The 26,120-nt window shown below is 51.3% G+C and overlaps 5 protein-coding genes and 1 non-coding gene across 16 annotated transcripts; 1 reads left to right on the top strand and 5 right to left on the bottom strand.

Moving 5' to 3' along the window:
* Positions 1–621: 621 nt before the first annotated feature.
* kpnb1 (karyopherin (importin) beta 1) lies at positions 622–7,804 on the bottom strand. Its single transcript, XM_054759488.1, has 22 exons — positions 7,480–7,804; positions 6,757–6,815; positions 6,234–6,416; positions 5,954–6,154; positions 5,231–5,383; positions 5,053–5,112; positions 4,894–4,983; positions 4,665–4,775; positions 4,481–4,582; positions 4,183–4,407; positions 3,918–4,109; positions 3,710–3,840; positions 3,485–3,632; positions 3,343–3,414; positions 3,127–3,271; positions 2,981–3,063; positions 2,801–2,908; positions 2,587–2,730; positions 1,834–1,939; positions 1,492–1,606; positions 1,252–1,413; positions 622–1,181 (listed from the first exon to the last, which is right to left on the bottom strand). Coding segments are annotated over exons 1-22 (2,631 nt in total). The 5' UTR covers positions 7,520–7,804; the 3' UTR covers positions 622–1,180.
* LOC129171812 (small nucleolar RNA SNORA79) lies at positions 1,663–1,807 on the bottom strand. The gene has a single exon (XR_008566844.1). It is a non-coding gene; the product is annotated as a small nucleolar RNA SNORA79 (small nucleolar RNA).
* Positions 7,805–8,586: 782 nt separating the features above from the next.
* zgc:158376 (uncharacterized protein LOC100101643 homolog) lies at positions 8,587–14,047 on the bottom strand. 3 transcript variants are annotated; one of them, XR_008566828.1, is made up of 12 exons: positions 13,862–14,047; positions 12,953–13,141; positions 12,614–12,757; positions 12,454–12,540; positions 12,194–12,379; positions 12,093–12,125; positions 10,912–12,023; positions 10,659–10,822; positions 10,430–10,591; positions 10,143–10,364; positions 9,812–10,081; positions 8,587–9,622 (listed from the first exon to the last, which is right to left on the bottom strand). XR_008566828.1 is itself a non-coding variant. In XM_054760714.1 (11 exons), exons 1-11 carry the CDS (start codon positions 14,033–14,035, stop codon positions 9,873–9,875), a joined length of 2,682 nt encoding a protein of 893 aa, XP_054616689.1. In that variant the 5' UTR covers positions 14,036–14,047; the 3' UTR covers positions 8,587–9,872. The 3 variants fall into 3 exon arrangements, 2 of the variants coding, with proteins under 2 accessions (XP_054616689.1, XP_054616690.1); XM_054760714.1 differs by having other exon boundaries at positions 8,587–10,081; XM_054760715.1 differs by having other exon boundaries at positions 8,587–10,081; positions 13,602–14,044.
* A 597-nt stretch (positions 14,048–14,644) lies between these two features.
* ube2m (ubiquitin conjugating enzyme E2 M) lies at positions 14,645–16,770 on the top strand. Its single transcript, XM_054760547.1, has 6 exons — positions 14,645–14,936; positions 15,541–15,635; positions 15,727–15,765; positions 15,843–15,946; positions 16,045–16,108; positions 16,187–16,770. The coding sequence occupies exons 1-6, from the start codon at positions 14,822–14,824 to the stop codon at positions 16,325–16,327; spliced, it is 558 nt and encodes a 185-aa protein (XP_054616522.1). The 5' UTR covers positions 14,645–14,821; the 3' UTR covers positions 16,328–16,770.
* On the bottom strand, positions 16,674–22,539 carry LOC129171663 (zinc finger protein RFP-like). 7 transcript variants are annotated; one of them, XM_054760541.1, is made up of 13 exons: positions 22,298–22,539; positions 19,629–19,774; positions 19,148–19,561; positions 18,852–18,956; positions 18,686–18,781; positions 18,333–18,566; positions 18,085–18,256; positions 17,930–18,019; positions 17,773–17,799; positions 17,677–17,703; positions 17,426–17,601; positions 17,202–17,357; positions 16,674–17,129 (listed from the first exon to the last, which is right to left on the bottom strand). In XM_054760541.1, the coding sequence occupies exons 2-13, from the start codon at positions 19,734–19,736 to the stop codon at positions 16,941–16,943; spliced, it is 1,794 nt and encodes a 597-aa protein (XP_054616516.1). In that variant the 5' UTR covers positions 19,737–19,774; positions 22,298–22,539; the 3' UTR covers positions 16,674–16,940. The 7 variants fall into 7 exon arrangements, with proteins under 7 accessions (XP_054616516.1, XP_054616520.1, XP_054616517.1 ...); XM_054760545.1 differs by having other exon boundaries at positions 19,629–19,744; XM_054760542.1 differs by lacking the exon at positions 22,298–22,539 and adding an exon at positions 19,906–22,287.
* Positions 22,540–22,671: 132 nt separating this feature from the next.
* utp18 (UTP18 small subunit processome component) lies at positions 22,672–25,537 on the bottom strand. 3 transcript variants are annotated; one of them, XM_054759517.1, is made up of 13 exons: positions 25,269–25,537; positions 25,047–25,177; positions 24,723–24,818; positions 24,573–24,634; positions 24,402–24,505; positions 24,165–24,290; positions 23,928–24,102; positions 23,718–23,818; positions 23,562–23,673; positions 23,347–23,470; positions 23,108–23,282; positions 22,903–23,045; positions 22,672–22,809 (listed from the first exon to the last, which is right to left on the bottom strand). In XM_054759517.1, exons 1-13 carry the CDS (start codon positions 25,428–25,430, stop codon positions 22,785–22,787), a joined length of 1,536 nt encoding a protein of 511 aa, XP_054615492.1. In that variant the 5' UTR covers positions 25,431–25,537; the 3' UTR covers positions 22,672–22,784. The 3 variants fall into 3 exon arrangements, with proteins under 3 accessions (XP_054615492.1, XP_054615494.1, XP_054615493.1); XM_054759519.1 differs by having other exon boundaries at positions 22,903–22,997; XM_054759518.1 differs by having other exon boundaries at positions 23,562–23,652.
* Positions 25,538–26,120: the final 583 nt, after the last annotated feature.

The following is a 26,120-nucleotide window of genomic DNA, read 5'->3' as shown; positions in this document are numbered from 1 at the left end:
ACCGATCGCCATGACGGTACCTCTCCATCGCCGCGACGGCCTCTGCGAACTCTTGTCGGCGGCGCTGGACGTGAAGCGTGTGAGCTAAACTAGCCGTTAGCCTCTTCCAAGCTAACTTCTCCTCCGCCAAGACAACATGGACGGGAGGCAGCGCGCGTGCGCACACGAAGCATCAATCATCCATCAAGGGGGCGCGTACAAATTGTCTGCAGTTCTCATTATAAGTCATCCTGACAAGTACACTTAATGTTCGCCAGAAACTTAAAAAAATGCATCTTATGTGGCAGACGTTTCAGTACAATATAGACTTTATTAGTTCACTCAAGTTGAATAAGAAAAAGATTTCAATGATTCACAATTCAACATGCCAACACAGCTCACCAAAATAAAAAGCCCTGGAGGCAGCTGTTTGGTGTAATTGGACTTGAAGTGGGCGGGTCCAGCTTGGACGACAAATGTGCACAGAGCGTTCTCGCAGAGTTCTGCAATATCCAAACTTCCCAAAGAAGTTCCAGTTGGCAAGGAGTGGCCGGCCGCTACTACCAAAAAAAGTAGGAAAAAAAAAATCCAAAAAAGGTGGGATTGTGGTCCATGGTGAAAGACAAGTGAAACCACGGGAAGTGCTTGGGGAATGTTTCATATTTTTATTGTGTTTTTCTTCAGAACAATGGAAAAATAGAACCTTTAACAAACATCTTCAAAATGTTGAGTGACCCAACTTCCATTTGGCACTTGCCCCCCTCAAGTGCTTTTATTGTCAAACTACTGAGTGCTGGAGTCGTTTACGGGCCAATGGACAGGGGCGGGCCAGGTGGCGTCTGTCAATCCTCCGCCACGTTTGATCAGAAGAAAAGTAAGAGCAACAAAAAGTGTTTGTGATTAGTGCCCCTCCCCCACCTGGAGGGAGGCGCAGCAGATGTTGGCGAGCTCGGCCACGGCGAGACAGGAGGCGCGGCACAGGGGGTGTTTTCTAAAGGGGAGGAGTCAGTTCTCCACAGGCTTTGGGGGTGGGGGGCCTGGTGGAGCTGAAGGTGGTGATGTCATCATCTCTCATACACTCATCATCATCATCTCACGTCAATCAAGTTGAGGCGTCGCCAGGCATACGACGTCATCCATTTTGTCCTCAACGTCCAGACGTCCAATGCATACGTCTCACTCTGGAGTCCCGCCAGACACATCTGTGACATGCCAAAGTCACACATGTAACATGTAACATGTAACATGTGCATGTGCATGTGCATGTCTCACCAGGCCTGGCTCTTCAGCTTGCGGAGCTCCTTGGTGGCCCACGTGGCCAACAGTTTGGTCCGGCTGGTTTTGGAGCGCCGTCCTTCTGTCAGCAGGTCGTTGATGAGTGGACGAGCCTCCACCAGCTTCATGACGTCTTTGCCGAAGGCCGTGCACAGGTCCCTGAATGCATGCACGTCACAAGTCAACAGCAAGCCAACATCAAAACCACAAAGAGCAGCTCACAAGCGGGGGCATTACCCGATGAGCGCAGCAGCGTTGGCCACCACCACATCAGAGTGATCGTCATCCTCGGCTATGTGATGGATGAAGGACAGGATGAACTCTACGCGAGGCTGCACGAGCATCACGTCAGCTGCAGGACGCAAAGAAAGGAGAATGAGCACAGCATGCATTTGTTCATCTCGACCGCTTTGTTTGGTCTCGCAAAACCAGGAAGCCGTTTGCAACTTTGGCCGGTGGCCTGCAAGCTTTCTGGGTGAAAAAGACCCCAATTTTTCTGTGACCTCATCAAAACCTCCTGTTGGACTGCAGACAGGAAGAGGAACTGAAGTCACATGCGATGGGAGGTTGTGGTCTTACGGTGTACGTTCTCCTGGTCACCCTTCAGGCCCTGAATGATGCCAGTGTACGCCTCCAGACAGCCTTCACGCAGTCCGTTTAGGTAGTCCACCATGTCGTAGTCCGTCTACACACACACACACACACACACACACACACACACACAATTACTTTTCTTTCCATGTGCTTGAAAGTAAATGCTGGTCCGTCTTGTGGTCTCAGACAGATGAGGTGGTTGACATCATGGTCAGCGTGGTGCATGCTTTGTCATCAGAGTACCAAGAGAAAGTGGATTCTTTAGATGTGTCTCGTGTACTTGCATGCATTAGTACTAGTAAGTACAGCAAAATGCAGCACACTGTCAGTACCCACATGATACACTCAAAGTGGTGAGTGCAATAGTCTCCATCTTCATGGGAGGGACTAGCAAACAATCTCCGCCTCATTTCAGCAAGCCATAAAAAGTCCTCAACAGACTTTAAGATTGTACAATTGATAAGTGGGAAAAAAAAGCTGGCAGATATTTTATGGAGTGATCCAAATGTTGCAAATGCTGTGTAGGGTGGTTGCAATTCACCGTTAAAAAGGAGATTGTCATTTGTGGTAAGCATACAATGACAGTAATGGATTTGGAACAATACACTCAGGAACTAAGCAGACAGTGTGCATAGTGTACTTGTTGAAGCATTCCATTGAAGCATTAATCTCACAGAAAGTGAAACGCAAAAGATGAATCAATGATCAGCGTGTGTTGTGTCCTTCAGTGGGACTCACCTTGTCCACCTGGGCCTGAGATGCCTGCTGCAGTGTGTCCAAAACTATTTCCAGATATTTCTTAAACTCTCCCCCAATGGCCAGGGCGATGTCTCCAAACACGGAAAGAATCTGAGGCTTGACCGACCGATGGACGTTCTCGTTCTAGAGACGAGTACATCGAGGTCACATCAAGTGGACAAGAAGCGAGAGAGGGACAAGTGGCATTCCTCACCCCGAGGTTCTCCAGAAGGAGCTGCATGATCTCGTCGCAGTAGGGCAGGATGTTGGTGGACAGAGCCCTGCACAGGTCGCTCACCATGCCCACGGCAGCCAGACACACCTGAAAGACCACACCCTCAAGTTGGCTAACTCCCAAGATGCATTTCAGGGCCTTCAATCCACACAGGCCCACCTGATACTCAGCATAGTTCTTAAGTCCGATGGTGAGGAAGGGCTTGAAGGCCTCCATGTACTTCTGGAATTCTGCTCCCAGAACTGTAAAATCAAATGTAATCAGTTCCGAGGGAAGCCACATGCCAGAAGAGCATCTTCGACTACCTTCCACCAGGGTGGAGACCGCCATGAGCGCTTCCTGTTGCACGCCACCGGAAGCGGCCGTGCTCTGGAACATCCTCAGCAAGGATGCCATCACCACGTCAGAGATCTGCAAGGCGTCCTGGTGCTGCACCTTACGGAGAACGTTCTGAAAGAGTGACAGGAAGCATGTCAGGCGGCAGCCGTGAGGAATGTGGACGACGATGGACAGCATCTCACCTGAAGAGTGGCACACAGGAGGGACTGCAGGTCGTTGAACTGAATTCTGTCTGAGGTGCTCTGGATGTGGGACTGTGGACACAGGAAGTAATCACACAGGAAATGACAATGCCGGGGTCGGCACTCCACATGCTGGTCTCACCTCCATTTGTAAGACCTGCTGCAGTCGCTCCATGATGACCAGTGTAGTCTTCTGGACTGCGGGGTAACAGTCCTTGGCGCTGTTCTTCACAATCTCCATCAGCGCCTCATAGGCGGCGGAGCGCAGGTTGTTCTGGTGGCCATCGGGTCTGAAGAGACAGCGCTCGGGAGTCGGCGGCAAGCACGGACAAGACAAGACAGACGCTTGAATGGCGCCCTTACTAACCTGTCAGTGGTCTCCAGTAGTTTCTGAACGATGCGTTCAAAAGAGGACGACAGACAGTAGGTGGCGGGCTCCTCCTGGTCCTCGGCGGCCTCCGTGGCCTCGTAGGCTGCCTCGGCCAGAGACGAGAAGGCCTGATGAGGCAAGCACACGTCAGCTTCTGTGCATCAGCCACGGAAGCGCCAGTCATGAGGACACCCCCCCCGCTTACCCAGCACACGTTGCTGGCCACCCTGGGCTCCGCCCCCAGGCCTTCAATCAGACACTGCAAAAGTGGAGCCAGGTAGACCTCGTTGATGGCAGCTTCTGGCAGCAGCTCGCAGATCCTCCCCACCGTCCACGCCGTGGTGTCTCTCACCACCACGCCCGGGTCCTTCATCAGCTCGATCAGGGTGGGCATTGCCTGAGCAGAACGTAGTGGCCTGTCAAGATAAAAGCCCTTCCATGTGATATCTTGGGCGTCCTTGTTAGCCCACCTCGATGACTAGTGGTTTCAGTAGGTTTGGTTCCGGTCCTTCCAGGATGGATCCAAAGGCCATGACGGAGGCGTCGCGGTAGCGCCAGTCCAGGTGTTTGATGTTGTCGTTGATGAAGGGCAAGATGTGCGGAACCACGTCGTCCTCACAGCAAGTGGACAGCAGCATCAGACACACGCCTGCCGCCTTGCACGGGTTCCAGTCGTCATCGTCATCGTTCTCGTCCTGCACGCCACCGCACGTGTGAGAAAGGAGCAGGCTGCTTGCCAATGGAGGAAGGACGTACAGGCCATGCTACCTGCTTGATGAGGGTCTGGGTAAGGATGGGCACCAGGTACTGCAGCGCTCCCTTGGCGTAGAATTTACTGGTGTGCTCGGGGGGGCGCCCCTGCTCTGACGCCTGTGGAAGATGACCACTTCAACGTCACGTCATCCTTCTTCACCTTTCTTCCTAACCTTCATGTGCCGATATGCTCACAAACCTCCGAGGCCTCGATGGCGAGGTCCATCTCCTCGTCACACACGTTGGACCAGAACTCTATGCCTTGTAAGGCCACATCGTCGATTTCGCTCTTCATTGCCTCAATGGTAATCTGTGAGGGAGGGACAGCTGCCTCAGGTTCTAGGTGAGGTTCTATGTGTGGTTCTGCTCATACAACATCTAGTACACGTTTCAGACCCCGAGCTCTTTTCTATGCCAGTTTGCCTCACCGCAAACAGAGCCGGACCCATGTAGGTCTCCATGTACTGGTAGTACAAAGACATGATCTTGACCAGGTTCTGAAGGGCTGCCACCCGCACCTGAAGACGGGATCACACCATCAGCTCCATGCATTAACACGTGTGCAATAAACACACACACACACTTACTCTGGTGTCAGGACACTGTGTGGCCTCGCATACCACCTGCATGATGAAATGTCTCTCCGTCTGGAACGCACGCACGCACGCACGCACGCGCGCACACACACACACACACACACACACACACACACACACAGTCAAAGATGGCTGTCAGAGGCAGTGAGTGGTTACTTTGCGATGTTACCTCCTTGTCAAAGTTAGCTTTGGTGAACTCCAGAGAGTTGAGGAGAGCGTTGGTGGCCGCCAGTTTGACATTGTTGCTTGGCTCCTCCTTCCTCATGCCCTGGATGATGGCCGTCAGGATCTGGTTGGCGCTTTCTTGCAGCTGCTCGGGATCCTGCAAAGAGTAAATCCACACTATGAATCCACCTGAGACGTCTACATACGGACCAGCAGCACCTCACTAAACAAATACTTATTAAAAATGCTACTAAAGTAATACTACTATGTAACCACGTCATCTGAATGAGAATTTCATTTTCTGGTGACGTTGCGCTCTGATCCATCATCTACTATGGCCGTGTCCAAAGAGGAGCCCGGGGTTAGATGATATTCTAATCTGTTTAGTTAGCTAGAAGACAAAAAAAATGTTAGCTTAGCATACTGACATACATTGGCTTGCTTTTAGCACCTTTCGTGTGCATCCTTCTATTCTTATGTATGCAACCCTCACTGAACAACCCACGTCCTCCAAGAACATTGTGGACTAACAGAGTTATCCTATTCAACTTTTACAAGTCTGAAGTCATAAAGATGCGGTTCTGATTGTAACCCTTCACTTACAATCATCTGGACAGCTACATGGAACGATGGCACTGAGGAAGGAACGTCTCCTGGTGGGACTCTTTGGTGGGAGGTGCTAATGCGTAAAAGGTGCAAATACTGTACAAGTCCATTGAAAACTCACAATGTCCTGACAGATGTATCCGATGGCCTCCAGAGTGGACTCCTTCATGTGTTCCGTGCTGGACGGGTTGGTGACGTTGGCCATCAGTTGCGGGATGAGCTCAGGCCACTGGTTGACTGGAATCTCCGCACAGGCGATCCCGGCGACGCACTGCGATGCCGAGCTGGGCCGGTATGTTTCCGTGCCCAAAGTCTGCAGAACCTGCGAGACAGAGACGGCGTGATACTGACAGAACCGCAAGAGTCGGCAGAGGCAGTCGTGAGGCGCGCCACTCCCTTACGTAGTTTTTGATCTGGCAGCGAGCGGCAGCATCCACGGCGAGCCATCTTTGCTGGTAGCGAGCCTTGACATCAGGGTCTTTGGAAGTCAGAGAGTTCTTCACCTGAAGGCCCGCCGCCACTCGGGCCACCTGTGTATTTCCAGGATTGGCCAACACTTTCGACAACTCCACCAGGAAGGTCGGCTGAGGAAACAGGAAGCGAATGTTGAAGCTGACATGTCATTGTCTTTCATTGAGGAAAGGTAGATGTTAAATGTTTACACCATGTAGTGGCAATTCAGTGTGGGCCGGTGACACCAGAACACACAGTACAATAAGGTCAATGTATCTCCAAGCAAGTGCCATGACGTCATCAACCCACAATGCACTGCTGCATGTCTCCAACATTCTCTTAAAGCCATCTTTAGACGCCACTGACAGCAACACACTTGTGATGGCTATAGCCAGAAGATGCTAATGCTAGTGCACGTTGCAGAGGTGCGCGGGCTCCACGCACGCCCCTGGCCACTCATCATCTACTAACCAGGTTCTCTATGGCCGCCTGCTCCAGAAACTTCTGTGCCGCCTCCAGTTCATTCCGATCTGGGGAGGAGAAGACAGTTATTCAAGGTGATGAGCTTTACGACGGCCAAGTGGGTGTAAAAATGTAAAAATGAAATCAAGAAGACGGTATCAGGGTGACGAGGTCCAACATGCGTGTTAGCCCCTTAGCATGCTAGCATCAACCGGTCAAATGGGTGCAACGGAAGTTTGCAGGACGAGTTTCAGCTCATATAAAACGCCATTAAATTACATTTACATGCACAAGGTCTCCAAATCAACGGGACGACATGGGCACTGGTAGTGGAACGATCAGGGCGAAAGAGTTAGCGGAGCGGCTAAAAGGCATGGGCAGGGTCGGTGTTACTTAGCGGAAGACGGCAAAAAGTCATCCGCGCGACTAAATTGTCATGGTTGATCCAAGAATCTGCTTCTGTTCTTCCATGGAGGTGTGCTCACAGCTACCCCGCTACATGCGGCGGAAAGACGCAGTCTAACATAAAAATACGCCCAAGTGAGTGCTAAGTCACCGCCTGAGCAGCGCCCAGTGAGGCCGTGGTGTTAGCAAGCTGCTAGCTAACATCTCCCAAACTTTCACCGGTTCACCGGAGACGGCCACCCTCGCGCCCACAGCTCGGCTGTCGCGCCGGGGTGTCGACGTGGAGTCTCTTTGGTGTGTGTAGGGACCGCCCATGTTAATGCTCACCTGGAGAGATGGTTTTCTCGAGGATTGTGATGAGCTCCATTCCGTCCACCGGCAGCTGGCTTGCTAGCTCTCTAGCTAGCTGGAGTCTTCACTTGCCGCGCAGCGCTCACGAACAATTGCCGTTCTTCCGATAGGTGCCACCCACTTGGCGGGTTCACTCGGGGCGACCCAGGAGGTGAACAGGCGGAGGTTCCCCGGTGCGCACTCGGTGTCTTCACTTGGCTGCTGTGGGATAAGCTAACGGTCGTAGAGCGTAGTGAGCTTTAGCAGCCTCGCCGCCGCCCGTTTTCATCGTGTGTTGTCGCGCGAGGGAAAGGCCGCTTCTCTACCGCGGAAGGATATCAGGCGACTGCTGCTGCCTTCAAGGACTGTCGGACATTCTCATCGCCACAGGGCGGAAACCAAACACGCTCTCATCTCTGGATGGTTGCATTGATTGGCGTGTATATTTTCCAAGACATCACTTGTATTTACTCGATTTTTGTTCCCAAGACAAGTCTCCAATCATCAAACATTGAAGTATCAAAAAATAAGTTGCGGAAGTTGAACGCAGCAGCGCGAGCACGTGTGAAGGCGCGGGCTAGTTCATGCTCGTCGACTTCATGCGTTTTTTCTTGAGCACGACAGTGACGTCACACTTTTGGTGTTTTGTGTTGTCAGCAAACGGAGAAAAGTTCGTGACGCAATCGTTATTTCACGTTACCGCGAAGCACACGTCGTGCTCGCTAGTTCACGTAGTTGACTTTCTTACTAAATTCTCATTATTTGTTGAACTTATTGATGTGCTGGGCTGCGATCATTGTACTTTGGAATCTTGAAATTTTCTTCTTCCAACAGCAGAAGTCATAAAATATCAGTACACGGGCAGCAGTAAGGAGATCTGGGTTCGAATCTCATTGGAGCACGTGTGTGGAGTTTGCATGCGGTGTGGTTTTTAGGTAGCAAACATGCATGCTATGTTCATTAACAATATAACATTGTTTATATATACACGTGTGTTGTGATTAGCTGGGACAGGATGTGTACCCCTCTCCCCCATTCGGATGAGTGTGTGCGCGCGTTTGGCATGAACATCCAAATGTGTGGCCAATCATGAAGATAGAAAGGTAAAAAACAACTCGCTTCTTTATTAGTCATTGTACAGTAGTTACTCACACGTAGCTGCCTTGAGTTGCTTTTTCTTCCAACTTTCCTCATTTTCCCACACAGTCATGGACAAAGTATAAAAAACAAGAGAAAATGCCTTTTTCACAAACAAAACAAGTTTTGGCAAACAAGGACGAAGGTCATGATGATCCAGTGCATTTTTTGACAACATCAATCAAGACAAATAAGAATCTTCTGATTGAATAGGAGCTTGGAGGAGCGCTATCCAATCAGCACAAACACCACACTGACAGCTGATCAGTGAACTTGATGGCACAACACAGCTAACAGGACGCGCTGCTAGCACAGTGTGACTAAAATAAGACGTTTGTCACAGTTTTGTCCGACCAACAGTCAAAGACTTGAGTAAACAATAAAAGAAGCTTATTCACCTTTTGGAAGCTGCAACCAGAGCTTTTCTTCCTTTCGGGGATGAGCACTCCCACTCAGGACTCGATCATCTGTGGAGTGGCACGCGGAAAGCTACCTAACAACCTCAGTTTGATCACGTGCTAACCAGCTAGCAAAGCGTGTTTCAGATTGACTTTTGTTCATTGACTTGTAGTGCAGATCTGAAGCTAACATGTTAGCTAGCTGCTAGCCTAGCTGCCAGGATAGAACAGCGAGTCACTTTGGAAGGATGTGGAGACGACGCTGAAATGAAGGAGACATTTTCAGGGAACGTGTGGCCATCTCAAGAAAACAACGTTGCACCTGAGAAAGATGATCACTTTTGACAGACGCACAACAAAGACGGTCAATAATGTTGGAGTAGTACACGTGCGCGCACACACACACACACACACACACACACACACACACACGAAGGGCTGCATGGGTGCCTTAGCTTAGCTTCAGGTGCTAACATGCAGACTCAACACAGTCAACATGATGGTGTTTTGTGCTAAGCTAACTAGCTAGCTTTGCACAGACACGTGGAAGAAGAGATGGACCACTTCCTGTTGTTCTGCAGCTGAGCAGCGGGCGTGATGATTGGCTGCAGGAGAGGAGGGAAGGTTGGGGAGGGCCGTGGGGGTGCGAGGTCATTTACAGTAAATAAAGTACACATATATACACACATACACGTGCTCGCACACACACACACACACACACACACATTTTGTACAGAGAACAAGTATGTACATGCCAACAAAAGAGTAGGATTCTTCCTCTTCTTCCTCCTCACCTGTCCTATAAGCAGCTTGGGGTGGGGCCACACCACTGAGGCAAATGTTCCATGACGCCGTTTAGCTGTTCTTTAGCAGCGTTCTGTCCTCAGGAGGACAGGAAATGGAAGCAGCCAGCACAACGGCGGAGGAAGAGGACGGCCGGGGTGGGAAGCACAGCAGTAGCCCCGCCTCTGAGGGGAGGAGCGAGCACGAGCGCAGATCCACCGTCTGCAAGGAGGGGCATCGCCGTAACAACGGGACACTCTGTTCTGTCACCTTGATGCAACCTGCCATGAAAGAGGAGAGTATTGTGGGATAGTCTCCCGTGACGCTGCCGCCAGAGCTTACCTGCCAAGTTGACATGCGTCAGCGTCTCTCTGAGCGGCGATGCGGTCGAGGTGAGGGTGTGCACGCTCTGGTCCGACACGTTGGCGCAGTGGCTGAGGTCCAACTTGGCCAGGCGGGGGACGTAACGGACCAACAGGCGGGACGAGGCGTCCGTCAGGTCCAGACCTGACAATCTCAGCTCTGTCACGTTGTGGAAGCGCCCCGCTCGCGTCTCGCCGTGCGCTGAGGGACCAATCAGAGAGGGTCAAGAGAAGATGTGCCAGTGGCATGGCGGGTGCACCTCTCACCTGTCCTTGTGTCAGGGGGCGGGGTCAGGAGCTCCCTCAGGTGAGAGTCCTTCAGGTCTTCCACGCGACTCAAGTCCAACAATCTCAGACAAGGACAGGCGCTCTGACACAGCGCCGACACCACCGACCACGCGCAGCCTGACACGTTGAGCTCCAGCAGACCTGAAGCGCACGCATGTCAGTACATACACACACGTGGACGCGCATGCACACATGCATAGGAAGTGACCTTGCAGGCGGCTGATGAGCCACATGAGCTGCTTCTTGGAGATGTTGGTGAATCCCAGGTTGAGAGAGACGGGTTGTCTGCGGATGATTCCACTCAGCATGGGCGGCGTGATGGAGCGCCGTCTGCTCACGTCGATCTGAGTCCACAGCCTCTTGTCGCAACACCTGCCGTCGCCACGGTAATAGACACAGGTGATGTTAGTCTGCTGACGGGCTGACGGGCTGACGGACGGACGGATGGACGAACGACTCACCAGCGGCTCCACGTGCGACACACCCTCATGCACACGCACAGCTCGGGCTGGCTAAGGTACGTGAAGACTCGCAGCCATACATCTCGCGTCATGATGTGGGCGGAGCCAGAGTCCAGTGGCAGGCAGCTGGGCTCGGGGCAGGTGGGCGGCGGCCTCACCAAGTGTCTCTCCATCTGGACGGGTCGCGGCGGCGACGGCACAGCAGGCGGGCTACGCTTCATCATGTGAGAGCGTGGCGCCAAGCGGGATGGCCGGGAGCAGGGGGACGCCGCCATAGCTGACATCATCAAGCCACCTCCCCCGCCTCCCCCGTTGGAGGTGGGGATGGAGGTGGAGAAATTTCTGGAGGACGTCTGGTTTTTCATGTTGCTACGACCTTTGTTGCCCTTAGTCCCGCCTCCTCCCCCGCTGTGTCTGTGATTGGTCAAAAGACTGCTGGCATTCTCCTTCTCGCCGCCCAAGCCTCCCCGTGTCCGGCCGTTGCGTGCCTCCTGTCCGTTGCTGCGCTGCTTGGCTGTCAGGCTGCCATGCTGGGAGGACAGAGTCATCTGATTGGAGGAGAGAGGGGATGGTGGCAGGATAGAGGAGGGGGTTTTCCTGGCTCTGTCGTCCTCATCCGCGTCCGCGCCGCCTCCTTTCCTCCCACGCAGGAGTACGGAGGAGTCTCCTCTCCGCCGGGCCTTGTCACCCGCCTGCTCCTCCTCGCCCTCCGAGTCCTCACTGGCGCTGAAGCCAAGCTCGGCCAGACGGCGGCTCCTCTCCGCCCGACTCCCGGCGCCCATGCCGTAGGGGTGGGGAGGAGGCAGGGAGGGCGAGGAGGGCGGAGAGCCCCCCCCTCCCTGCTCCTCTTGCAGCGAGTCATCAGAGTCGGAGTCGGAGTCGGACTCGGAGCTGGAGGAGGACGAGGATGAGGACGAAGGACGGCGTTCCAGCAGACACATCCTCTTGAAGCGTTCCAGTTTTTCTCTGTGATGCGAGCGCTGGTCAGCGCCCGACACTCCCCCTGGCACCCCACTGCCATCAGCTGGCAGGGACGAGGAGGTGGGGCCCACAGAGGATCCTCCAGCTGAGGAGGCGGGGCCGTTTGACTCCTCAGCTTCCTGTTTGGGTTTCTGCCGCAAGAAGAAGACAGCAGCAATGAGTGCACGTCACAGAACCAGAACCAGAACAAGTCCCTGTACCTTTTTCAGCCGTTTCTCATGTGCACCTTTTATCTGGAAAGAAATCCAGAGGGCTTTTATTGTGAAGCAGCAGAACAGGAAGTGGAAACCTGGCAACTCACCTTCTTTTTGGACCCGCTGTCCACAGGCACGTCTTTCTCACGCTTCCTCTTATGCCCCCCCTCCATCCTCCCAACCTCCTCCAGAGAGGGCGGGGCTTTCTTCTTGGGGGGCGGGTCGTCAGTCAGCTTCCAGCGGCCCACTTCGCCGTTGTCCAGCCTGCGCTTCCCCAAGATGTCTGCTTGGTCCTGCAGGGTAGAGAGTGAAGCGGGGGGCGTTTGTGCTCCTTATCCACGTGGGGCTGGGTGGGGGCTGACCTCACCTTGCTGGTCTTTCCCTCCTTGTGGCACTTGGGACACTCCCAGCAGTTGGGAATCTCGTCGTTGATGATGCCTTCAGCTTTGCCCATCTGCAGACAAGCGAGCCACACGTCAAAGGCTCCTCTTGGGGGCGGAGCTAGCAAACAGGAGGTCAGCACTGACCTTGAGGCAGCTGGGGTGGATGATCTCGTTACAGATGGTACATTCCATCAGACACAGGCTGAACTTGTCCTCCTCCGTGTCCACCGTGTCCTCCTTTCCCGCCTCGCCACATGCCAAGCACACGGCCGTGTGCGGCAACACGGGCTGGACGGAGAGGTCAGAGGTCAGACAAGGCATTACATTCAGATGAGAAAATGTCAGCACCGCTTCCCCACCCGATTGGTCCACCACCTCATGTGTGTGTGTGTGGATGCATCAAAACCATGGTGGCAGCAACCATCCAGTTGCCATGGAAACACAGCATCGTTGCGTTGCAATGAAAACATGCGTGAGCCTCACCGCCGTGCACTGTCTGAGCAGGCAGGACTGCTTCATGCGTCCAGGTCCTCCAAACTTCTTCATGTCCTTGCAGAAGTGACACTCGCCACACTCGCTCCTCGTGCAGGCCTGGCAGCGCCGGCACCGCGTCCTCCTGCGCCTGGCACCCCCGCCCAGCGCCTTACTGCCCGACATCCCCCAACGAGTCAGCTGCCAGAGACATGAACACACATTTCAGCTGGAAAGTCTCTTCTTTCCTGTCTTGCATTAGGCTAATGTCAACATGACAAGGCTAAGCTAACTAGCACGTAAGCTAGGTGGTGAAGATTGACAGGTAACTAGGGTGCTAGTGTGCAGGTGTCTTAATGAAGTCGCGGGATTTACTCTTACTGCGCTTGGAAATCACAAAGCATCCTGCCAGCTAAGTTAGCATATTACTACTAAATCCTACCAAGTAGCACTCAAGCGTGTACTGTGCACGTACACACGTGTGTTGTTTATCACTGACTGCTACATTGACATGACAAAGTGTTACACAAAACCCCCACCCCCATCTCCCAGTAACGTAATAGGACAACATTAGCTAACATGCTAACACGTAGCTGCGCTTCAGCATTGAAAGTAGTCAGCGCGTTCACGGAACGAAAACACGCACGTTTGCAGCACCAACCTTTCGGTATCAGCACGCATGCTCCTGGATCACACATTAGAAACAATATTAGCCAGCAGTTCGCTAGCTAGCTACGTTAGCTCTTCCTCCGCTTCCTTGTTTGTGCCGTTAGCCGCCTCATGCGCGCCCCATGCTGCTAGCCTGCGTTAGCCTCCAGCCAAGCGCCCGGTTAGCACCGACGAGCCGATGTGTTATCGATAAAAGCCAAGTGATCGATATCATGAGGTGAAGGGTGTACTGCTGTTCAAAGTCCCATTCACCTCTCTCTCTCTCTCTCTCTCTCTCTCTTCCTCTCTCTCTCTGCCTCCGCCGAGAGAGCCCCATTCCTTCCGCACAAAGTAGTTCCTCGGCTGCCGCGCGCTTTTGTTGCCCATGTTTGTGTGGCGCGCGTGCATGACGCGCCTTGTTTGTGTCAAGGTTACGTGTACACCCATATTGATGACGTCACACAGGTGACCGCGAGGCCAGTCAAATAAATAAAAAGAAATAAATGTGTACAACCATGTTGACGTAACGAATATGACGTCATACGCGGAAGTGCATTTCGGCACTTGTAGTGTTGCAATGACGCTTTCTTTTCCTTTTTTTTTTTTAAAAAAAAAAAAAACATTTTTCTTTCTCACTCAGTTTTCTTTCTCACACGTTTTTATGTTTATTTTGTATTATTTCATGTTTCCACTTTGATTTTTTTGAGGGTCTTTATAGCATTAATAATCTTAAATATTGAAGCTATTTTTGATTATCACATTGTTCCTGTTACATATTTGATTTGTAATCTTTTATATGTGCTGTTCTGTACTTAATTAAAATAAAATTAGAGATAAGCAAGAGATATAGCAAATCTATATCACTGGCACATATTAATATATGTGATATTAAAACAGTTTATTTGTGTTGAACGAAAAATTCACTAACTTTCATTTCAACAAAAATTGTAATAAGTAAAAGTAACTAACTCACTCGTGTCTTCAAGTAAAAGTATTTGTATTGAGCGCCCCCCCCCCCCCGCGACACACAACCCAACCCCCCACCCTCTCGAGGTGGCTAGTTGTTAGCATGTAGCTCGCAGGCTCGGCTAGCTAGCTAGTGTCATTTAGTTGACGTGCGCCGGCTCCATCAACATTCGGGTGCTGTTCGGATTGAACACACTCCCCTACGAGCAGCACACGACACGGACACGAAGAAGACACTTTGGAGGTCCACCTATCCCACAAGTGAAGATGATTAAGCTCTTTTCCCTCAAGCAGCAGAAGAAAGACGAGGAATCTGCTGGAGGAAACAGAACCGGAGCCGGCGGTAAAAAAGCCAGCGCGGCCCAGCTGCGAATACAAAAAGGTAGGCTGATTACTGGACAGGAGGATCCATGACAGCTTGTATGACGGAGAGAATGAAGGCGCAAACACACCTGAGCAAGGATCATCTTAGTGCAGACATTACATTAACACACAAGCTAGCTGTTAGCCTCTAGCTAACTGCTAGCTTGTGTTCGTTTGTCAACAACATGGGTACACATTACCTTGTCTGACATGAATGTGTTTATTCTCTCTCTCTCACACACACACACTGCTCACGACATTTGACCTCCAGTAATCTGACGACAAGTTTCACGGCTAGCTCGCTAACACCTGCTAGCTGTGAGCCGGTTAACTTGCTGTGTCAGCTTTCTGCTCCATAGTCAGCACTTAAATGCATCACCTGTCCACTGCTGCTCATCACAGCACAACATAGCATCACCTGGCCGCTCACCTAGAGGGGTCACGTGGTTATTTTCACACCTTCCAGACCCGTACCTATGCATACTCAATCTCTCACTCACACACACACACAGGGCAACATCAAGTTCAACATAAGTCAAGCTGCTTTGCTGACCTCTGAACTTATCAGGCTTCGCCCCCACAAATGATATCACACACACCTTAAAATGTCTTCTATGTGTCAGACATCAACGAGTTGAACCTGCCAAAGACGTGCGAGATCAACTTTCCTGATGATGACGACCTTCTCAACTTCAGACTCATCATCTCACCTGATGAGGTGTGTGTGTGTGTGTGTGTGTGTGTGTGTGTGTGTGTGTGTGTGTGTGTTTTAAAAGGGAGGTCACTGATAAGATTTTGTATACTGACAGGGTTTCTACAAAGGTGGAAAATTTGTCTTCAGCTTTAAGGTCAGACTCACCTGTCCTCATCTTGTCGTCACATTGTGTCCTCACAAGGTGACAAAGTGTGTGTGTGTGTTTTGCAGGTAGGACAGGGTTACCCCCACGATCCCCCCAAGGTGAAATGTGAGACAATGGTGTACCACCCCAACATCGACTTGGAAGGAAACGTGTGTCTAAACATTTTAAGGTGACTTTTCCACTTCCTGCTTGTCAGATCACATGACAAAAACACTTCCTTAGTCTGTGTGTGTGTGTGTGTGTGTGTGCGCGCGTGTGCACGTGCAGAGAGGACTGGAAGCCGGTGCTGACGATAAACTCCATCATCTACGGTCTACAGTATCTATTTCTAGTGAGTCACCTGACTTCCTGCCGCCTTGTAACATTACTGTCATATGCTGATGAAGCTTCTCCCCCTTGCACTCCCCAGGAACCCAACCCCGAAGACCCGTTGAACAAGGAGGCGGCTGAGGTGTTGCAGACAAACCGGCGACTCTTTGAGCAGAACGTCCAGCGCTCTCTGCGGGGAGGCTACGTAGGCTCCACCTACTTTGAGAGGTGTCTTAAATAACCGGGCCGCCTGTGACTCCGCCTACCCTCCGCGCCCCCTCCTGCCAATCAGCTCAAAGCAAGGAAGCAGCAGAGGATGCCCCCACGTCTTCATTTTAGTTCTTTTTCATCAGCCCCCACCAGGGGATGCTACGGCACAAAACGCTGGCTGGAGGGAGGGGGGGGGGGGGGGGGGGGGGCACATGGTCACAGCATTTATTTGACCACCAGGAGGCCACGCCCCCTCAGCCTCCAAACAGCAAACTCCAAACTCTCCTAGTGCGGGGTGGCAGGGGCCATCGTGAACTCTTGAGATGACACCATCACGTCGTGCTGGGGGCGGGGCTCAGGTGAGAGGAGCTAATGGTAGCGGGTTAGCAGGTTAAGCTGAGCGAGGTTTAATGAGTTTGGAGTTTGCTGCCAATCACAGCGTGTGGGTGGGGCTATGGTGTTGCTGGCAAGGGGAGGGCGGGGTTTAAATGTTGTGTATATGTACACATTGACTGCAATATGATTTATGTTGAATAAAATATGAACTTGAACATGTTGCCATGGTAACAGGCAGGCTGCCATTCAAATGAAAAGTTTAATGATTTATTCCTCACAAAAGAAGAAAGCCACCACCCCCCCACCCCTTACGTCATGATGACCAGGGGCACCTCCTTGTCTCCGGTGCCCAGCAGAGGGAACATCTGCTCGGTGAACTCTGAGGAGGCGTGGAAAGTGAAGAGCTCCGAGCCTGACTTGACGTTGAAGAAGGACACTTGGCCCGCCTCCACGTCCAGGAACACGCCTACCTGACGCAGCTTGGGCGGAGCCTTCACCTGGTGACCATAATCGCAAATGAGCACAATATTCCATGTTGGAGTAGATGGGGTGGCGGCAGGAGGCGAGACCTTAGTGAGCGGGGGCGCAGTGAGTGCTCGCAGTTGGCTGCCACTCCACCAGATGGCGTAGTAGCTGTTGGAGGGGCTCATGTCGAACAGCCCTTTCCTCTGTGCAGACTCGCTGACCACGCCCACCTTCCAGTCCTTGTTCTCACCGACCAGCACCTGCACACGCACACACTCAGAGCCTGTCGATGAGACGCCGCCATCCCACCTCCCCGACGACCTCTCACCTCCCAGTAGTGGCGCCCCGAGGCGAAGCCCTCCTTGGCGACGACGCAGGACCACACGTCGAAGCGATGCTGACTGTTGCGGTAGAACTGCAACTTCTCGCCACGCTTTACCTGCTTCCTGTCACCAGACAGGATTAGGAAGGGGTACGCCGTCACCGGGTTCAAGGTCACATCCTCTGCCGTCAACAAGAGCGCGCCATTAGCCGGCTAGCGTGACAAGGCTACAGCGAGCTGCACGATAAAGGCCTCACCTGTGTAGACACGAGCCTTCTTGTGTCCTGCAAGAGCAAAGACACGCCCTCAAATCAAGGTCATCGGAGAAAAAGAACATTTGATGAATGACACACCTGAGACGCCTTTCACCTTCTTCATGTCTGAAGGGGAACAGGAAACACGTGTGAGTCATTCTTTCACCATAAAAGTGCACTTGCTAGTGACATTTTGTCATTGGCTCAATGGAAGGAGTAGCCCCGCCCAGAAAGTGGTCATGATTACGACACCCACCTCTCAGGGCCCACTGGCTCCTCCTGAAACTGGGGCCACTTCCTCTCAGACTGGGCATGCTCTCTGCGGGTATCATGTCACCAGACGAGACTGCGAGGCAGCATGGGCGTTTGTGAGTGGGCGGAGTTAAACATGCCAAAGAAGGACTAACTCACAGGATCCCATGGAGCCTCTGGAGTAGACGCCTCCCATCCTAATGTCGTCCATCTTGTCCTTGACCTCGGCTAGAGCGGCCTTCACGTCGTCCAGGTGGAAGTGGAGGACAAAGTCATCGTCCACGTTGAACGGCTGATTGTCACCCAGCGGAGTCGCCGCCTCCTCGAAGCTCTGGACCGCAACACAACGACTTCATCTCACGACGAGTTCAGCTAACATGCCAACGTAGCCGGCCTAGCACCCTCACCTGCAGGAAGCCGATGTGGTCCTGACTGATGGCCTGGGCCTCTAGCGAGGCCCTCCTGTCAGTCAGTCGCTCGAGCTCTGCCTCCAGGTGGTTCACCAACCCCTCCCCCCTCGACATCACCGCTTCTTGCTGCTGCTGGATCCCCCCCACCACCTGACAGCGGATCCGGTCCAGAGATGCGGCGACCTCGTCCAGCAGGACTTCAACTTCGCCACGCTCTCTGTCAGCGTAGTTCTGAGGTGACGACACGTTAGCAAACATGGATGGACGCATGTGATATCAAAATGCAGTAAAGTCATTCTATGTTCAGTTCATATCCTTCAACCCTGCTGCTGTGGAGTACCACATCTCACCTTCACCCCCTCCAGCTTCCTCTTCAGATCTGATGCCAGAATCTCTTTCTCCTTGATCCGGTTCAAGATGTCCTGCTCCGTCCTTGCCACATGTTTCTACACACACACAAAGTCATGACACAAAACACAAAGTGCACGCGGGACAAGACAAGATGGCGTCCTCTACCTGTTTGCTGAGCCTCTCCGTTTGGACAGAGACCGTCTTGTGTGTTCGATGTTCCTCCAGCACGCAGATGGCACAAATACAGCGCTGACATGTCCGACAGTACACCTGTTCAGTGAACACACCACAAACATACAACTTACTTCTCTACCCTCTGGGGGGCGCCAGCGACATTTATCACATACAATCAGGTACTACTACACACCATCAGGTACTATCAAGTACAGTCATGAATATATAATCAATATAATATGAACAATATTACGTACAGTCATCACAGCTATTGTTATTCCTCTCACCTCCAGTAGGCGGCGGTGTATGGCGCAGGTGCGGCCCCTGAGGGCGTCCTGGGGGTCCATGAGGGTGTGTTTGGCGTAGAAGGGCGTAGTGCGATGCGGCCGCACGTGCTCCTCGCAGTAGGCGGCCGTGCACGTTAGGCAGGAGCTGACGGCCGGCTGTTTGATTCCCGTACACACGTCGCACCACACCACCTCCTCGCTGGGCGCCGTCAGGAAGGGGTTGGTCCCGACAGCCACCTTCTCGTTTCCAGCTGGCGCAGATGGACCGGTGGCGCCGTAGCGAGCCATTTTGTAGTTCTCCGTGATGACGGCAAAGAGTTTGTTGATGCTGAGCTGCGGCCGCTCATCATACTGATGTTTGCACAACGGACACGTGCACACCGTGCTGGATGCCCAGTAACCACCGATACACGCCTGGAAAGACACGGGACACTTAGCGAGGCCCGCAGCAGCAGGGGACGCCACTGCACGCCTGCGGTACCTGGCAGAAGTTGTGTCCGCACGGGGTGGAGACGGGATCAGTGAACAGGTCCAAACAGATGGAGCAAGTCAGCTCCTGGTCGCTGAACAGCTCCGACGCCTCTGCCATCTTGTTTGCTGCCACACAGCGCAGAGTCAGAGTAACACCTGCACAGGACCAAACAGGTGAGGCCCGTGCCAGGCCACGCCCCATTCCTAACTGCTCGCCAACACTAGTCTTGCAACCTGACTAGCTGGCTGTTTGTGATTGGGACAGGTGTGCATGTGGGCGGAGCCACCTTAGTGGTTGGTGGTGATGTAAACACACGCACAGAAACAAGAAGCTCCTTGTTGGCTGATACGTCACGCCTTCACCACATTCCACACAAGAACCAGTCCGTTGGCTTGGTGACGTCAAGTGGGAGGGGCTACGAGGAACTGTCAATCACAACATAGTGACTATGCTACATGAAACCTGTCAACCATTGACTTTTCACCTGGAATGTGAAGAAAGCTCATCGTAAAAGGGAACGCATGCACACGTTGCTCCAGCTGGGGGCGCCAATGTTCCAACAGCATTAGATCCCACCTCTTCCTGCTTTGTGTACATAAGCTACAACCATGTAACATTACTTGTGTTTGTTGTTAGCTAATGATAGCAGTTTGACAAAGATGAGCTACTCATGTTAGCCATGGTTGAATGTATAGCTTAGCAACATGAGTGTTTTTGTGTGCGTACGCGCTACGGACATGTACATCAATACCCACAGTCGTGAGCGACAGCCATGATCAATTATTGAGATTTATTTCTTCAGTCTGTTCTTCGAAGCCACTATTGCTAACGTAACTATCGCTAACCTGTGGTGTTCTTATTTTTCTGGTTGAAAAAAAAACTAACAATATGGACCGAGTTGCATAGTACGCTTTAAGGTTTGTTTTTCCTCCTCTGCTGCCCCCTGCTGGTGTGGAGTGATCACATGACCTTATCACGTGCCAGTTAGCTCAGTTGTCATCCTAGCGTGTTTGCTAACAAGTTATTTGAGCACAACACTCTAGCTAGGTTGCACACACCACTGATCTGTACTAATAAGTCTGGATAGCTCATACGTCGCACGTCGGAGTGCAAGCCGCTGAAGCCAAAGAGACGCCATCTTACTACTCACATCTCGACTACATTGGCACAGCGTACATAGTGTACAAAGCAGATGAAGAGGCTCGCAGAACATCTATATTTTACATTCTCCCATTCCTTCAAGTAACGCAACCTTCGTCCCTTAAAAACCATTTGATACGTTATTCTCTATCTTTTGGCTATATTAAATGTACTTTTCCCCTTCCAATTCTCATTGCCTTTGGGACAAAATTCTACTGTGCACCCTGGCTCAGCACTCCCCTATAGCAATGATAGTTTTACTCCTCTAGAAAGAGATTTTCATTTGAACTGCATATCCCATCCCTTTTTTCCACTAAAATCCATGGTCATGATCCTTTACTTTTTATTCTTACTTTCATACAATTCACTATGCTCTCTTCTGTACAAAATATAGTGACTTTGGACAAGTTTTAAAATCATTTAACATTTTGCTGATTTTTTTTTGTTTTGTTTGTGTTATGAAATAGAAATAACCTCTTTTCTGATATAGAAATATATTTGAACAAAAACCACAGGAACAATACGTGATAACCATAAGGTGTAATAACCATAAACACATACACCCACACAGAAAAAAACAACACTGAAACAAAACCATAGACAATACGTTGTTTGCAATCTCAAACGTACCGGTATGCATGTTCAGCAATATTATTTTCCAGAACATATCATATGAATAAATCCTTTTACGTCAGTCATTCAGCAGCAAAAAAAAAAAGGTTGTTTATCCAAATGAAGGGTCATGCCGGGTCAATTGTATGCAAACTGGCTTGCTAACTGCACTGTATACAATGCCTGGTAAGCATCATGGAAGCACTGAGATTCTCCCTTTCCTTCAAGTAACGCAACCTTCGTCCCTTAAAGAAATACAAATATCATGATATAACAAAAAAGTACGTACATTTCCTCTTAGCTATTATAGAGCTATATAAACCTATCAATTCTGGACGTATATTTAATCAGAGGAATTTTACACGATCGAAAATATCCCTTAAATGATCAATCATAAATCTACATTTCAATCATACTTACAGGTGAAATGTTCGTCCACAGCATTTGAACTGGCGATTTGTGCAGTTAATAGCTGCACATGCAGGCATCTTAAGTCGAAATTTGTGTCCAATCCAAATTAACAAAATAAGTTCACCACGAATGCAAAAGCTTGTCGAGAAGTGTTTCTTGCGAGTAGCAATATGGCGGCCGTGTGGCTTCACAAGTCATCGCCAATGAGCTATCCAGATATACTATACAGATCAGTGGCACACACGCATGCGACAGGACATCCGGGCTGAGTTTCTGGGCGGGGGTGGGGGTCAAACGCAGACAAGCGTCCCTTCAAAGTAAAAGTAATACGCTGCTAGTCCTCGATAATGTTCAGACTTTCAAAATAAAAGATATTTTCTGCTATTTCTTTGAAAACAGTGCGCCGATATTAAGTTGAAATGCTGGAAGAAAGAAGCTGAACACACAAAACGTCACACTGAGCGCAGCAGACGCCACAAATGGACGAGGAAAGTGTTGAAATTGTCGTTCCTTACCTTTGCTGAGCTTCAGACGTCTTTCTGCTCAGCCTGAAACGCAGGTTTGTTAATGACGACATCGGTGGGCGGGTCCTCGCCAACCTTACCAGAAGTTCCCAGGTGAGATAGTTTGCTTGTTGTGACGTCAACGTACATGTGACTTTTTCACCGCTCGTGCTCCGTGATTGACAGGTGACGTGCTGCCTGTGTCGCGCTCGTTCGCGTGCAGGATTTTAGGTTATTTAGGAAGCTTGCTCACGACTGCCACCTGTTGCTGCCCGGCTTATTGTATCCTCTACCGCCTAAGCTGCTCTAAAAGGATATTTTCTATCTCGTGCTGAGGTAGGCTAAGCTAAACTTCAACTAAGCTAAGAACAATTACGAGTCAAGACAAGAACTGAAGAATGTTTTCACACGTTTTTTTTTAATGCAAATGATTCAAAAGAAATATGGCCGGTGCACTCTCATTCATGTTTGTTTCCTTCCACAGCGCTTTCCTTCTTCCTCAGAAACTCGTGTAGTGGAGCAGCCTGGACACACACGCGCACACACACACACAGTTAGTTGTCATTGAAAGCAACATGACACCACGGGAGAAGCAAACCCGTCAATGGCAGTCTAACCTGAAGAGGGGGGCGTGTCCTTTGTTGTTGGCCAATGAGAAGAAGCCGCTGTGAGGCGAGAAGTGTAGACAGGAAGCTCGGTGGACGCTCTTCCTCTTGGACACAGGAAAGTTGGAGAAGACGCTGAGACTGGCAACATGGACCTGAGACACACATTAGCTCATCATCACCGCCTATCGTATCATCCTTTCCTGAGGCGTCTCACCAGCCGCACGCCTTCGTCTTCAGCTCGGGACGCCATGGCGAGGATCTCAGAGGTGGGGTTAAAGGTCAGCGAGGTGGCTGAGGTCAGCAGGTTCATCATGGCCTTCAGAGGCCTCGGACTGGCCGAGTTAAGACACGCCTCCTGCAAGTAGACATTGACCACGCCCGCCTGGGAGCTGAAGGAGAAGAGATGTGACGCCCTGGCGTCATCGGAGGAGAAAAGGAAGGGGCGTGTCTTACCCGCACGCCAGGTACTGTCCGTTAGGGGAGGTGGCGATGGACGTCGCCCTCACGCAGCCGTCGTCTGCAAACTTGCTGAGACAACGACTACTGCGCACGTCCCACACGTACACCTCGCCCTCCTCTGTGCGTGCGCGTGCGCGCGCGCACACACACACACAGTGTAAGTCACATGACCAACAGGATGATGTCATGCAGTCATGTGGTCAACTCACCTGAGTTAGCAAACACTTTGCTGCCGTCACGACTGAACGCCACGCCGCTGACGTCACCGTTCATCTTCATGCTGCTCACCACTTCCTTTGTCTGAGCACGCACACTCATCGGCTAAGCTTTTATTGTGAAAGTCTTCCAAACATGCTGTCACTCACCTTGAGTGTGAGCGTGTGCAGGTATCCTCTACTTCCTGTCAGCAGCAGAGCGCCGCCGTCAGGACATACCGAGAACTCCTTCACCCGGGCCTCATTCAGCCCTGGATACACACACGCATGCACATGCACGTGCACACACGCTAGTCAAAGGAACTATGATGTCATGAGTGGTACAACCCCCCAAACAAACACACACAGGTGACATCTGACCTCTGACAGTGTGCACAGGTGTGACCCGCCCCTCCATCATGTCGTACACGTAAAACATTTTGTTCTTCAGGCTGGTGGCGATGACGGTGTCGCCATGGCGACTGAAACAAGCTTTGTGGACGGGGAAGCGGTCCAGGTGGACGCTCTGGATCTTGGCGTTGGTCTTCCCGTCAACCTGAGGCGAGGCGGTGGCACGTCACTTCCTGTCAGCCACCATGAGGGGCAACAGCGACCTACCTGGAAGAGCGACAGCGAGCAATCCAGGCCCGCCGTCATGACGACCTGAGCCGTGGGATGGAACTGGACCGACGTCAGCCTGTCCTCCGAAGGACGGGCGGCGTTGGCGTGGAGACACTTCTTCATCTGACGGCACACGTCACATGACGACGCATCAACACACCAAGTCACTCTGTTATGACCTATGAGGCTTCAGTGGGCGGGGCTACAACATTGAGTGTCATCATGAGGACATACTTTAAGAACGCCACTGGGCAACACGTCCGAAGATGCCACCAAGGTTCCTGTCCTCCTCAGCAGGTCATCATCCTTGTCTTCTTCCTCTTCCTCCTCCTCATCGTCTGTGTAGACACACGCACACACAATCATAAACACACACACAAGCCACAATGTAACATTTGTTTGTACCTGTTGTTAACTTCCTGCCACCGATGGCCCATGATGGCGCTCCGCCCATCGACTTCTGGAACCTGCCACACAAACGTGCACGCGCACACAAACACATGTGAGTGAAACTACAGGCCTGTGCACGTTACAAACATGTGCATGTGTACTCACTGTTCTCTCATCCTCTGCTGAAGTTTTTGTTTAGTCATGGTTGACTCAGCATCTCCTCTCATCAGGTCGCTACGGAAACGATGCTTCATGTCCACCCTGACGCATGCACACATGCAGCAAATGTTGATGAGTGTTGAAATGAAAAGAAGCAAAACATGATGCTCAGTCAACACTTCCTGTCACCAACAAGGGAAGAAAAACGGCGTGTGTACGTGATCGCACATGCACACCATTTGACCCTGGAACAGACTATTTTTATTATTTCCAAACGGCAGGTCCACCACCTTCGGGAGCAAGCAAGCACGCACGAACACGCACACTTACTCTTCATCCAACTCGTCATCTTCATCGATCCAAGCGGCTCGTTTAATTGGTGGAGGCTGTAAACGATCCAGCGTCTCCTCTTCCTCCTCATCATCATCATCATCCCTACTCTTCCTCTCCTCCTCTTCGTCCTATCGCACACACGCACACTAGCATGTTGTACTCTCATATGGAAAAGTAAGCGCGATGACGCAATGACCGACAAAATAACGACGTGTTTACCTGTGCGTGCACAGCGCCGAGCACTAGCTCCTCCAGATGTCGCACGGCGCGCTCGTGCGCACCGAGTACCGCCAAACTGTTGACGTTTGTCCGCCGGGCGGCCGCCTCCTCCTCCGCGTACACGTCGGCCGAGGGTGTCGTCCTTTTCCTCCTGGTCGTCATATTTTATTCCAAACTATAGTTTTGTTTGGAAAACTCCAAAATGTCGCCGCTCGGCTACTCTACCCCCTCTATTTGCGCACGTGGGCAGAATGACGTCCGGTGACGTCATCCGCTTCCGGAAAAGGAAGTTGCTCAAGACGACTGCTTATAAATTCTGCTGCGCCCCCATGTGTTCACAAACGGTAATGCAGGGTTGTTTATTTGCGACTACGCATCATCCACTGATCTGTATTATATATCTGGATAGCTCATACGTCGCACGCCGCCGTGCAAGCCGCTGAAGCCAAAGAGACGCCATCTTACTACTCACATCTCGACTACATTGGCACAGCGTACATAGTGTACAAAGCAGATGAAGAGGCTAACAGAACATCTATATTTTACATTAAAAAGCGGGGAGATTCTCCCATTCCTTCAAGTAACGCAACCTTCGTCCCTTAAAAACCATTTGATACGTTATTCTCTATCTTTTGGCTATATTAAATGTACTTTTCCCCTTCCAATTCTCATTGCCTTTGGGACAAAATTCTACTGTGCACCCTGGCTCAGCACTCCCCTATAGCAATGATAGTTTTACTCCTCTAGAAAGAGATTTTCATTTGAACTGCATATCCCATCCCTTTTTTCCACTAAAATCCATGGTCATGATCCTTTACTTTATTTTCTTACTTTCATACAATTCACTATGCT

The sequence above is a fragment of the Dunckerocampus dactyliophorus genome, chromosome 18 (assembly GCF_027744805.1).
Source record: "Dunckerocampus dactyliophorus isolate RoL2022-P2 chromosome 18, RoL_Ddac_1.1, whole genome shotgun sequence".
Lineage (NCBI taxonomy): Eukaryota > Metazoa > Chordata > Actinopteri > Syngnathiformes > Syngnathidae > Dunckerocampus > Dunckerocampus dactyliophorus.
Note: the sequence above shows the minus strand (reverse complement) of the source record. Positions and strands in the feature narration are given on the sequence as shown.